This window comes from Pseudophryne corroboree, chromosome 5 (assembly GCF_028390025.1).
Source record: "Pseudophryne corroboree isolate aPseCor3 chromosome 5, aPseCor3.hap2, whole genome shotgun sequence".
Lineage (NCBI taxonomy): Eukaryota > Metazoa > Chordata > Amphibia > Anura > Myobatrachidae > Pseudophryne > Pseudophryne corroboree.
Window position 1 is genome coordinate 737,359,439 of NC_086448.1, and position 14,394 is coordinate 737,373,832.

Here is a 14,394-nt window from a genome sequence, read left to right on the forward strand (position 1 = left end):
TGTAGTTGGCACAAGAACCCGGCGTCCAAAGGAAGCATCCTGGGAAGAGGAAGTATCAAAGGCATAGAACCTGATGAACGTGTTCACTGAGGACCTCGTAGCCGCCTTGCACAAGTGTTCTGCGGACGTGCCACGGCGGGCCGCCCAAGAAGGTCCAACAGACTGAGTAGAATGGGCTTTAATAGCAGCAGGAGCTGGAAGACCAGCCTGTGCATTCGCTTGTGGAATCACCATTCTAATCCATCTGGCCACGGTCTGCTTATTCGCAGGCCAGCCACGTTTGAGAAAACCAAAAAGTACAAAAAGGGAATCTGACCTCCTGATAGAGGCAGTCTTTTCCACATAAATACGGAGAGCCCGTACCACATACAAAGATCTTTCTTTAGAGGACAAACCAGAAGAGATGAAGGCCAGAACCACAATCTCCTGGTTAAGGTGAAAAGATGATACCACCTTAGGCAAATAACCTGGACGAGTTCAAAGAACTGCCTGGTCACGGTGAAAAATCAGAAAGGGTGGACGACAGGACAAAGCGCCGAAGTCAGACACTCTCCTAGCAGAGGCAATAGCCAATAGAAACACGACCATAAGCGTAAGGCATTTAAGGTCCACAGACTCAAGAGGTTCAAATGGAGACTTTTGTAGGGCATTCAGAACAACAGATAGATCCCATGTAGCCACAGGAGGGACTTAGGGAGGTTGAATTCATAGAACACCCTGAGTGAAAGTGTGAATGTCAGGAAGAGACACAATTTTTCTCTGAAACCACACCGACAAGGCAGATATATGAACTTTGAGGGAGGCCAGACGAAGGCCCAAGTCTAGGCCCTGTTGTAGAAAAGCCAGAAGCCTGGAAGTTCTGAAAGTATATGCATCATAATTCTTAGCAGCACACCAGGTGAAGTAAGAATTCCAGACCCTGTAATAAATCTGAGCCGAAGCTGGTTTATGGGCTTTTAACATACTTTGAATGACCGCCTCAGAGAATCCTTTTGCTCTCAGGAGTGAAGCTTGTAGAGCCACGCCGTCAAAGCCAGTCTGGCCTGGTCCGGGTAGACACAAGGGCCCTGAACAAGGTGGTCTGGGCGTTGAGGAAGTAGAAGGGGACGCTCTATCGATAGACCCTGCAGGTCTGAGAACCAATGCCGTCTGGGCCACGCTGGAGCGACTAGAAGTAGTATTCCTCCTTCTTGCTTAAACTTCTGTATTACCCTGGGCAGGAATGACAATGGAGGGAACATGTATGGCAGCCGAAAGTTCCATGGAATTGCCAGTGCATCCACTGCTTGAGGATCCCTTGTCCTTGCTCCGAAGACCGGAACCTTATGATTGTGTCGAGACGACATCAGGTCTACATCTGGTAGGCCCCACTTGTCCACTAGGAGTTGAAAGACTTCTGGATGAAGACTCCACTCTTCGGCATGCACGTCCTGATGACTGAGGAAGTCCGCTTCCCAGTTGAGGACTCCCGGGATGAATACTGCCGATATGGCTGGCAGATGGCGTTCGGCCCATTGGAGGATTTTTGACACTTCCATCATTGCCATGCGGCTTTGAGTGCCGCCCTGATGATATATGTACACCACCATGGTGGCGTTGTCTGATTGTACTTCCACAGGCCTGTCCTGTACCAGAGGCAGGGCCAGTGTCAACACATTGAACACTGCCCGCAATTCCAGAATGTTTATCGGAAGGAGAGATTCCTCCCTGGTCCACCGACCCTGGAGAGAGTGTTGCTCCAACACCGCCCCCAACCTCGCAGACTGGCGTCTGTTGTCAGGAGGACCCAGTTGGAGATGCAGAAGGGACGGCCCCTGTTCAAATTTTTGGTCCACCAGCTCAGGGACAGATGGGCCTCCGGAGTCGAGATAATTTGAGACCTGATCCGATGAGGCAGGCCATCCCACTTGGAAAGGATTAACCTCTGCATAGGGCAGGAATGAAATTGAGCGTACTCTACCATGTAGAAAGCCGACACCATGATGCCTAGTACTTGCATCGCCGAGTGTACCGACACTCTGGCGAGAGAGGAAGCAACTGATCTTGTCCTGAAGTTTCAGGACTTTCTCTGGAGACAGAAACAGTCTTTGGCTGTGTGTGCCCAGCAGCGCCCCCAGGTGCACCATGCTCCGAGCAGGGACCAGTGAGGACTTCTTCCAATTGATGAGCTACCCGAGGGCTTGTAGGACCGACAACTCCAGTTGACTGAGGAGGACATCTTGGGAATTCGCCAGGATCAGCAAGTCGTCCAGATACGGCAGGATCCTGATTCCCTGATGTCGGAGGAAAGCCGTCATCACTGCCATGACCTTGGTGAAAATCCGAGGTCCCATGGCCAGTCCAAAAGGCAGAGCCTGGAATGGAAAATGAAGGTTGCCAATAGCAAACCGCAGATATTGCTGATGCGAAATGGCAATAGGTATGTGCAGGTAAGCATCCTGTATGTCGCAGGGTTTCCATACGGAATTTGGACACACTCACAAACTTGTTCAATGATTTGAGGTTGAGGATAGGCTGGCAAGACCCATTTGATTTCGGAACAAGAAATAGGGTCGAATAGTATTCCCTGCCTCTCTGGGACAGAGGTACCGGTACTACCACTCCTGTTTCCAAGAGGGATTGTACAACCGGGTGAAGAGCTTGCGCTTTCACCGGATCTGAGGGGATTTACCGTTGAACAGAACTGGCGAGGGGGATGTCTCTTGAAAGAGATCGCATACCCATGATAGACAACTTCCCGCACCCAGGCATCTGAAGTGGTCTTTAACTAGGCCTGGGCGAACTGCAGGCAGAGGCAGCAGGCTTATCTTAATTGGAAACAGGCTGATGGGCAGCCCAGGATTGTTTAGATTTAGGCTTAGTGGTTTTGGAAGCACGTGCCTGTCGCGGATACGCTTGACCCTTTGCTTTCTCTGGAGGTCGAAAGGAATGAAAGGTGGTGATTTTAGCCTTCGGAGCAGGATTAGTATTTGGGAGACACGCAGTCTTGGCCGTAGCCAAGTCAGTTACAATCTTGTTCAGATCCTCCCCAAATAGTATGTCTCCCTTAAAAGGGAGCACCTCCAGGGTCTTTTTGGAGTCCAGGTCCACCTTCCAGGACCTCAACCACATAATTCGATGAGCCAGGATAGACGTAGTAGATGCCTTAGCCGCCATTACTCCTGCATCAGAGGCCGCCTCCTGAATATAATGGGAGGCTGTGGTAATATAAGACAGATATTGTCTGGCAGTTACAGAAACATCCTGGGGCAGCTCATCTTCAATTGCCTGAACCCAAGCTTCAATTCCTTTTGCAGCCTAAGAGGCTGCCATAGTGGGCCTATGCACAGCACCGGTAAGAGTGTAAATAGACTTCAGGCAACCCTCCACATGGTTATCCGTCGGTTCCTTCAGCGAGGTGACGGTGGTGACAGGCAGAGTCGAGGACACCACAAGGCGGGCGACATGAGAGTCCACCGGCAGCGAAGTCTCCCATTTATTACTCAGCTCCGCAGGGATAGGGTAACAAGCTAGCATCTTCTTGGACAGGGAAAACTTCTTTCCTGGTGACACCCAGGATTCCTGACGTATGTCAATTAAATGGTCAGAGTGTGGTAAGACTATCTTAGCAACCTTCTGATGTTTGAATTTATAAGGTTTCTTAGATGTAGAAGTGGGTTCAGCGTTATCCTCCATTTGGAGAATCAGCTTAATAGCCTCCACTAGGTCAGGAACATCAACCTGTGTTATAGAATCCGAAATAGTGGATTGGGAGGAAGAAATAGCCCACTTGGAGGACCCCTTGGCCCCTTTCGAGGGGCGAGGGGTAGGTTGAGCAATCAACCTGAGACGCGATACCAGTGTAGATAGCATATTTGTAAATGCTTCCCAGGGTGGTTCCTGAGTAGCCACAGGTGCTGCGGGCTGGCTGGGAGATGTATGACACATAGCGCCTGAACCAGTAGCTAAAACTCCCCACCCCCCTCAGGTAAATCCGTGGTGCAAGCACTGCATGATGCAGGAGCGTCCGCGGATCTCCCGCCATGTGTAGCAGACATCATAAGGAATGTAGCCTTAGAGCGTGACAGTACAATATAGCCAGACAAATATAATACCTGCAAATAACCCTGTGTTATGCGACAGTAAATAACGAGCACAAACAGAGGATTTTAGCGGTATGAGGTAACTGAAACACACAGAGAAAAATACAAAGTAGTATATCCTGTGTAGTAAGTAATATATATAAGACCCTGACGCACCTAGCCTCCCAGGGTACAGAATATGGGGGGGTCATTCAGAGTTCATCGCTCGCTAGCAGTTTTTAGCAGCCGTGCAAACGCATAGTCGCCGCCCACGGGGGAGTGTATTTTCACTTTGCAGGAGTGCGAACACCTGTGCAGCAGTGCGCCGGAAAACATATTTTGTGCGAAACAAGACCAGCCCTGTAGTTATTCTGTGCGATGATTGCTGCGACGAATGACACGGTAATGTCAGATACCGGCCCAGAAAACGGCCAGCCACGCCTGCGATTTTCCAAACACTCCCAGAAAACGGTCAGTTGACACCCAGAAACGCCCTCTTTCTGTCAATCTTCTTGCGATCGGCTGTGCGACTGAATGCGTTGCTAGAACCTGTGCAAAACTACAATGCTCTTTGTACCCGTACGTCGCGCGTGCGCATTGCGATGCATGCGCAGATTAGCCATTTTTTTCACTGATCGCTACGCAGCGAACAACGGCAGCTAACGATTAACTCTGAATGACCCCCATAGTGATAGCGAGTAGTGTGATACACAAGAATCCACACAACAGCTCCAGGCACACACAGTCACATTTACAATGCAGAAGTTATTACATATAAACAATAAAACTGCACTGGACTAGTAATTTACATATTACTATGTATGAGTATAGATAACAATGCACAGTACAATACTGGATGTATATTACAGAATACTTGTACTAAATATTCAGATAGCAGTACACTTGTTCTTAACTAATACTGTCTAAAATGACATGTAGAATACTTAAGTGTCTGTAAAAGCACAGCGCTGCTGAGGCAGGTGGCTTTACAGAGGAGACAGTGCCCAGCAATCCCGGAGATCAGCCCAGCTAGTAGTGACGATGGTGCCAAAATCTCTGTCAGGGAGTGAGGGAGAGTGAAAAGCAGCTCCAGGGCGGGAACACCAGCAGTAGATGGCGCCCGGAGCTGGGGGAGGGGCTACAGGTCAGCGCCTTATCCCCTCTGCTGAACTTCACCATCAGGTACTGTGGGGCCTATGTAAAACGGATTTTTAAGAAAGCCGACCTGTACTCTTTGCCCTGGTGGCTATAGTGGGGTCCCTGTGCAACAGGATTGCAATTTACCTTACCTCCCCCCTTCTAGTGCAGCCACGTGATCCTGGAGAATGACAGCGATGGTGTACCTGAAAAACCGGTGCTTCTCCGCTGCAAGTACCCGGGAACCAGGCCGCGGAAGTATGCAGCGCCGCTGAGGGAGGTGATGGAGCCACAGCACAGCATGTCATATAAAGACATAGAAAGTGCTGCGGCTCTTGAAGTCTTCTAAAAAGCTCTTTTCAGGGCTGCCTATTGCAGCCCCACCTGTTAGCTGCTTGCACTGCAGGCACCATCTTACAAACTGAGATCCAGTGCCTGGAGGCGGAGCTATAGAGGAGGCGGTGCAGTGCATCCTGGGAACAGTCAAAGCTTTAGCCTGTTTGGTGCCTCGGATCAAGATCCACCTCTACAGCCCGATGTTATTCCCCGTGGAATACCAGTGTACCTCACTGCAGAAAAATAATAATAATTTTCTCACGAAAACACACAGGTTCAGTGAAACCTGTATGTTCTTGCCCAATGGGACTGCTTTCGGGGATTTGGTTTTGCCTGCCTGAGGCAGGTGAAACAAAATCACAGATGAGCCCTGGCTCACGCTGGCTTATCGGGACAAATTGGATAGCCCCCGGAGAAGCAATTATCAGCAGTCAATGACCACGGGTAATTGGATACTGCCCCTTTAATTGTAACAGCTGATTCAGCTTTCCCAAAGCAAAAAACTAAGCCTGACAACAGAGTTTTCATATAGAGACATCACAGACGTCCACACCACAATAAGTATAACCCCCCACCTCCCATCACGTCAAATTCTACGGGACAGATTCAACTCTAAAATGCCTGCCGGAACACTTGGGCAAAGGCACTTCTCGGCCAGTAACATGGCTAATTTTCCCTTGCACCCGATAGAGGTATGCAGAGAATTTTGCAATAGTGGACTACAGTATGATGTGCTCAACCTGAATCCTGCAGTTGCACGTCACGGAGAACCAAATCTCCACCATACAGATGGTCGGTCTTGTTGATAGACCCACTGGGTGACAGTGAGTGCAATTCCCTCGTCATTAAGAGGTTTGGAGATTGGGATAAAGGTGTTTAAGGTCACAGACAACTTCATTTACAGCTTGAAAACGATGTGGTGAATTATGTTGACATGGTCTGAATGTCGGCACTGCCCTGTCTACATTGTGACTGAGAATGGGATTGCACATGTAAATGTAACCCGCAATGCAGCCTAACGCTAAAATCCTCTGTCGACATTCTGTATCTACATCAACATTATGCAATGGGCAAACTGAATATCAACAGTCTGATAGTATACCCTTGTAGATACACTCCTGCAACTGCTAAGTAATGTATGGCTTATATTGTTTGCTTCTTTCGGTTTCCTCAAGGCCTTTATACCAGGTGAGGTGGTTTATTTAGTCCCTCTTTGGATACAACACAGCTCAAAACAGCACTATTGACACAACTGTGTAGAGCAATTCTGTGTCATATTAAAGGGCATAGAAAATAACTCAAGATAGGAAGATGAATCAGTTAACTGAATAAAACTTGCAGGAGGGCACGTACAAAGCAATAAATCATTATCGGATAGTGGAAAAACCCTATTGTAATAGAAAGAATACAGAAAAGCTGTTTAATCAACTTAATAACCATCAAAGGCAGCAATTCAATTGTTCTGCTGTTGGAGCACCACAAAAAAAACACTTTTCTCGCAGCCTCCAAAGGTGCGCAAAAAAATGAGTGCAAATTGGGCACTTTGGACGTCCAAACCACTTTAGGCTGGTTTAGCCATATTATGCGGCTAAACCCTGTGTGTGTGTTTGGGCATGACTTGCGCAATATGCATGGGTGCCCAAACACAATTAAATAATGATAATTGTTTGGGCGTCTATACAGTCCCGTTTAGATGGAAAAATTAAATGCCCAAAACAACTGAATTCCCTCCACAGGGTGCAAATAATTGGTGTCAGTAAAAAAAAATATAAAACATTGTTTTTTGTATAATAACCTTTATTAGTATTCTTAAAAGATACAAGAGAATCGTAAAGTAGCGAACAGTAATGTATATTTAACATACAAACAGGTAACGGAAATTAAGAATTACAATTATTGTGCTCTGGCAACCTGATAAAATGGCCAAATTACCTCATGTTTTCTGCTAACCAGACTACAATTTGGCTAAACTGAGTAAAACAATCACACACAGTAAACTTGCCAAAGCGCTAAGGTTCTTCTACAGAACACAATGTGACTCCACTTATATGCATTATACAATGTAAAATAGGCGATTTACAATGTTACACCCTGGTTTTCGAAGGTTCAAGAAAAGTCACAGGCAATACTGCATGTTTTGTTGCTTTTGGCCCGAATATAAAGTCTGCCCATTGCCTATACACAGTGGAGGTCCCAATTGTGACGCCTGAACCAATATTCATGAGATTGCAGCCTATTAATTCTCCACGTCTGGTATCACTGAGGCACAACGTGGCTGACACCACTGTTTATAGGCAAAGGATAGACTATATTACCCTCTCATCTGCTTTAGGTAAGACCCATCAAGGAAGATTCGTCAGTACAGAAAAGAAAAATATATAAGATAAAAGACACTCCCAGCAAACTTGTTAGGAAATCATACAAATTGCAATTGATACATTCTATACATTGGAAACAATGGCTTTTTCACATTGGTAGAAAACAATTAAGATCCTTGAGTAAATGTCAAGTCACGGGCACCGCTCAGGTAAGCAGTTTGGATAAAATGAAGCCAGTTTACCGGCGAGTGAATTCAAATTATCCTACGGAAGTTCAGCGCGCACACAGCGCAGATTGCTGCCCCTCCCTATCACAAGGGAAGTACTGACATACAGCTATTTACCCGACTATTGTAAGGATTTTATGGAAAAGTTTCACCAGAAATGTACACGTACTAATTACACATCCTGCAACGGATACTTCTCGTCTTAGGTAATATATGGTAAATGCGTGACAAGTAAATGGTTATTGCTATACTTAAAAGGTGCGTTCAGTTTACAACAATGTGGCTTACTGAAAAAAAAATTGGCAATATAAAAATCCTTTCAATAAGTTATGTACAAGGATATTGTGTAATTTCTGAACCAGTATTCATCAATATCCAGGGTATCAATTCACTAGAAATAAGTATTTCTGTGGTCTGGATTTCATCCTTGGTTCCTTGGAAACAATGGGGGAGACGTATCAAACCTTGGAGAGAGGTAAAGTTCCAACCAGTCAGCTCCTATAATTTATCAAGCCTTGGAGAGTAATAAACTGCACGGTGATAAAATACCAGCCAATCAGCGCCTAACTGAAAAATGACAGTTAGTAGCTGATTGGTTTGTACTTTATCACCGTGCAATATATCACTCTCAAAGGCTTGATAAATCTGGGCCTGTTAAAATGGCAGCTCATTGGCTGGTACTTAATCTCTCTCCACGGTTTGCTACATCTCCCACTGTATTCCTATGATTAGAAAGTCAGATGCCGTCATGTTGCCTCATCTGTTTAAATCGGTGCATTTTAAAAGGGCAGGTTCAATTAGCCGCTAGGTGCGGTTTCATCCATTTCCTCTATGGAGTGCGAGCAAGAACAAACCAAGATTTCTCTGCCCTAATGTCCCGCGTAGTATTAACTAACGGAATCTGCCCCTAAATTATTATTGGGGAGTTTAAGAATATATACAGTAATGGCTAAAACCAGAACGACTTCTAATTGGCTTTGGGATTGCTGAAGTAATAATGTATTAACCTGGAGAAGGCATAAGGAAGTGATAAACCAGTGATAAGTGCAAGGTGATAAATGCACCAGCCAATCAGCTCCAATATGTAAATTAACAGTTAGGAGCTGATTGGCTGGTGCATTTATCACTTTGCATTTATCACTTCCTTATGCAGTCTCTAGGCTTAATACATCCGAATGATCTTTAAAGCATTATTGAGAGTGACTACTTTGATTTTCATTATATTAGACGTACGGTTTTATAATTTTAGGAGAGGTACTGGTTAGTGTTAGTGTTTGCAAAGTGCTAGCTCCTCAAAGCATACACTATATACTATATCAACTCTACAAAATGGAAAAGGGGGGACATAAAACCTGATCTACAAGTTAACTTGTGATTGAGAGGAAAAAAAAATACCTGACAGAAACAGATTAAAGAAAATAAGAAAAAAATAATTTATTTTCAAATATATCTTTAAAAAGCAGATTTTTCTCCACTCATATACTTAAACGGATTATTACGGCCTGTGTGTAAAGTATAGCCGCTGATTCTCATAATGATCTGTAAGCCTGCTGACCGAATTCTGGCCACAGAAATAACTTGAGAAAACTGCAGTGCACCTTTAATGAAAGCCACTACAGTATTGTAAAGTAAAACATGAAGAGGAATGTGAAGCCACAGGGTGATAACATATTCACCTTGTACAGGTGCACAATACTCACGGAATGGCACAAAAGAAAGGTAAAAGAGTGAGAAAAAGATACATTTAAAATACAAAACACTGGAAATGTTTAACAGAACAATGGAAAGATGTCCGAACATGTAAACAAAGCTTAGATATTCATAGCTTCCAAATCTAGCAGCACAAAGAAATCTAAATTGCATATTATGTAGTGCAATGGTATTCAGCTCATGTACAAAGGTCTCGTAATATTGCCCCACCCACCCCTAATGAATATGGACAGCACTCCTGACCTAGGAGTGCCAGAATGACCTGCCAGCTACACTAGACTGCTGGCAGGGCATGCTGCAACTAGTAGTTCAAAAGCAGCTGGAAAGCATACGGTTGCCTGAGGTTTAAAGAGGATGTCCACTCCTAGAAGCTATATGTTTGGTCACGAACCCATTGCCGCCATTTCACAAAAATCCTCTGCCTGGGACTATAAACTACAGTAGGCCGGTGTACAGCTGACGAGCGTGTGCGGATCCCCTTCATATTCCTGCTAGTGTCGGGTCATAAGGATTGTGTGGGGGGGGGGGGGGGGGGGGGTTTGGTGGTTGTTTTTAAAGAAAAAAACCTGGAATGGACATTCCCTTTAAACTGTTTAGGGCTGAATAATCCTCCAGTGTACAGCTCTGAGGTAAATCCAGCCATATAGTGGTTAAGAAAAGCTTGTTTTCAGGGTCATTTGTCATAAATCACACGCTATGAAGTTACACTAGCTAACTCTATGCAAAGGTGTGTTCTGGATAGCTGACTTTTATGGCTCCCCAGTAACAGGCCCGAATTAGACACACAAAGCCTAAGAGGTAGGCCACCGCCCAGGAAACATAGGTGGCATGGAAGCGCCTGGCAAAGTCTTGCGTGCCGACCTGGGGAAGAACAGAGAGTCAGGTGAACTGGATTTGTACTTGGCATGCATCTTTTCTTATAGCAAAGGTTTATATCAGATTTAAAACTGGTCAAATATAAGCCGCAGAACGAGCAAACACACACAGACAAGGTGCAGACTATAAAAGAAGCAAAAAAACATCAAGGTTTAAGTTCATTAAACACCTGGTTCCCAATAACAGGTGAAGTTTATCAGCTTTATCTTTGGAGATGGATATTTAAAAACCCTCAGAGTTTTGTAGTCCTTTCATTGTCTGAGCCTGTATCAGCTGTCTGTGCTCGTGAGCGCAACGAAGCTGCACTCGCCATAGGTTCTATTCCCACTCTATCAGTGTTGTGGACTAGTCCCAGTTAGTCGGCATGCCAAATGTATACATAAGGTGATAAAAGGAGTACTTGCTTGTTAATACATGACTGACGAAGGTCATGAGAGCTTACCTGTGCCTAAACTTTATTAAGAATCATCTATGGAAAGATTCATTATTATTTGTTTACTTTTATTTTAAATAAAGAGAAAAAAAAATTTGTCCTACACAGCGTAATATGTGCTCGAATTACTATTAATGAGAATGTAGTCACTGACTCCACTTAGCATTAGTAGGGACGTCGGTTTCGGCACTAATTCCATCAGTTGTGGCTATTGGTTCAGCCAATAAAACTATTGCTTCCCTCTGTATGTAGATGACTGGGGCACAATAATTCTGTATCAATGAGTGGGTTTTTACATTTCTAGGAAGGAGGAAGGTTACAAGATGGTTATTAATATTGGACAGATCTGTCTTTTAGGGGTTGTGGCCTCCTATAAACCCTATACATTAATACAGTGCATCCGGAAAGTATTCACAGCTCTTCACTTTTTCCACATTTTGTAATGTTATGTTACAGCCTTATTCCAAAATGGAATAAATTCATTTTTGTCCTCAAAATTCTACACACAATACCCCATTAAACACAACGTGAAAAAAGTATTTTTGAGAATTTTTGCAAATTGCTTACAAATAAAAAACTAAGAAAATCACATGTACATAAGTATTCACAGCCTTTGCCATGAAGCTCAAAATTGAGCTCAGGTGCATCCTATTTCCACTGATCATCCTTGAGATGTTCCTACAGCTTAATTGGAGTCCACCTTTGGTAAATTCAGTTGATTGGACATGATTTGGAAAGGCACACATCTCTCTATATAAGGTCCCACACTTGATAGTGCATGTCTGCGCACAAACCAAGTATGAAGTCTAAGGAATTGACTGTAGACCTCCGAGACAGGATTGTCTCGAGACACAAATCTGGGGAAGGGTACAGAAAAAATAAGATTTTACTCACCGGTAAATCTATTTCTCGTAGTCCGTAGTGGATGCTGGGAACTCCGTAAGGACCATGGGGAATAGACGGGCTCCGCAGGAGACTGGGCACTCTATAAGAAAGATTTGGTACTATCTGGTGTGCACTGGCTCCTCCCTCTATGCCCCTCCTCCAGACCTCAGTTAGGATACTGTGCCCGGAAGAGCTGACACAATAAGGAAGGATTTTGAATCCCGAGTAAGACTCATACCAGTCACACCAATCACACCGTATAACTCGTGATACTATACCCAGTTAACAGTATGAAATATAACTGAGCCTCTCAACAGATGGCTCAACAATAACCCTTTAGTTAGGCAATAACTATATACAAGTATTGCAAACAATCCGCACTTGGGATGGGCGCCCAGCATCCACTACGGACTACGAGAAATAGATTTACCGGTGAGTAAAATCTTATTTTCTGACGTCCTAGTGGATGCTGGGAACTCCGTAAGGACCATGGGGATTATACCAAAGCTCCCAAACGGGCGGGAGAGTGCGGATGACTCTGCAGCACCGAATGAGAGAACTCAAGGTCCTCCTCAGCCAGGGTATCAAATTTGTAGAATTTTGCAAACGTGTTTGCCCCTGACCAAGTAGCAGCTCGGCAAAGTTGTAAAGCCGAGACCCCTCGGGCAGCCGCCCAAGATGAGCCCACCTTCCTTGTGGAATGGGCTTTTACTGATTTAGGATGCGGCAATCCAGCCGCAGAATGCGCCAGCTGAATTGTGCTACAAATCCAGCGAGCAATAGTCTGCTTAGAAGCAGGAGCACCTATTTTGTTGGGTGCATACAGGATAAAAAGCGAGTCAGTTTTCCTGACTCCCGCCGTCCTGGAAACATACATTTTCAAGGCCCTGACTACGTCCAGTAACTTGGAATCTTCCAAGTCCCTAGTAGCCGCAGGCACTACAATAGGTTGGTTCAAGTGAAAAGCTGATACCACCTTAGGGAGAAACTGGGGACGAGTCCTCAATTCTGCCCTATCCATATGGAAAATCAGATAAGGGCTTTTACATGACAAAGCCGCCAATTCTGACAACCGCCTGGCCGAAGCCAAGGCCAATAACATGACCACTTTCCACGTGAGATATTTCAAATCCACAGTTTTAAGTGGCTCAAACCAATGTGATTTCAGGAAACTCAACACCACATTGAGATCCCAAGGTGCCACAGGAGGCACAAAAGGGGGTTGAATATGAAGCACTCCCTTTACAAAAGTCTGAACTTCAGGCAGTGAAGCCAGTTCTTTCTGGAAGAAAATCGACAGAGCCGAAATCTGGACCTTAATGGAACCCAATTTTAGGCCCATAGTCACTCCCGACTGTAGGAAGTGCAGAAAACGACCCAGCTGAAATTCCTCTGTAGGGGCCTTCCTGGCCTCACACCACGCAACATATTTTCGCCAAATACGGTGATAATGGTTTGCGGTTACTTCTTTCCTGGCTTTTATCAGCGTAGGAATGACTTCCTCCGGAATGCCCTTTTCCTTTAGGATCCGGAATTCAACTTCCATGCCGTCAAACGCAGCCGCGGTAAGTCTTGGAACAGACAGGGCCCCTGCTGTAGCAGATCCTGTCTGAGCGGTAGAGGCCATGGGTCCTCTGATATCATTTCTTGAAGTTCTGGGTACCAAGCTCTTCTTGGCCAATCCGGAACCACGAGTATCGTTCTTACTCCTCGCCTTCTTATTATTCTCAGTACCTTTGGTATGAGAGGCAGAGGAGGGAACACATAAACCGACTGGTACACCCACGGTGTCACTAGAGCGTCCACAGCTATCGCCTGAGGGTCCCTTGACCTGGCGCAATATCTCTTTAGCTTTTTGTTGAGGCGGGACGCCATCATGTCCACCTGTGGCCTTTCCCAACGGTTTACCAACAGTTGGAAGACTTCTGGATGAAGTCCCCACTCTCCCGGGTGTAGGTCGTGTCTGCTGAGGAAGTCTGCTTCCCAGTTGTCCACTCCCGGAATGAACACTGCTGACAGTGCTAGTACGTGATTTTCCGCCCATCGGAGAATCCTTGTGGCTTCTGCCATCGCCATCCTGCTTCTTGTGCCGCCCTGTCGGTTTACATGGGCGACTGCCGTGATGTTGTCTAATTGGATCAGTACCGGCTGGTTTTGAAGCAGGGGCCTTGCCTGACTTAGGGCATTGTAAATGGCCCTCAGTTCCAGAATATTTATGTGTAGGGACGACTCCTGACTTGACCAAAGTCCCTGGAAATTTCTTCCCTGTGTGACTGCCCCCCAGCCTCGAAGGCTGGCATCCGTGGTCACCAGGACCCAGTCCTGTATGCCGAATCTGCGGCCCTCTAGAAGATGAGCACTCTGCAGCCACCACAGTAGAGACACCCTGGTCCTTGGAGACAGGGTTATCA

General features: G+C 45.6%; 1 protein-coding gene across 2 annotated transcripts in view; it reads right to left on the reverse strand.

The window, feature by feature from the left end:
- Nucleotides 1-7,319: 7,319 nt before the first annotated feature.
- The window catches only part of PIP4P2 (phosphatidylinositol-4,5-bisphosphate 4-phosphatase 2), a 135,810-nt gene continuing 128,735 nt past the window's right edge, over nt 7,320-14,394 (reverse strand). The window contains exon 7 of one of the 2 annotated variants that reach the window (XM_063924086.1): nt 7,320-10,650. In XM_063924086.1, the coding sequence (XP_063780156.1) occupies nt 10,507-10,650 (144 nt within the window). In that variant the 3' untranslated portion in view covers nt 7,320-10,506. The remainder of the gene's footprint in view (nt 10,651-14,394) is intronic. The other variant, XM_063924087.1, reaches the window with a different exon arrangement.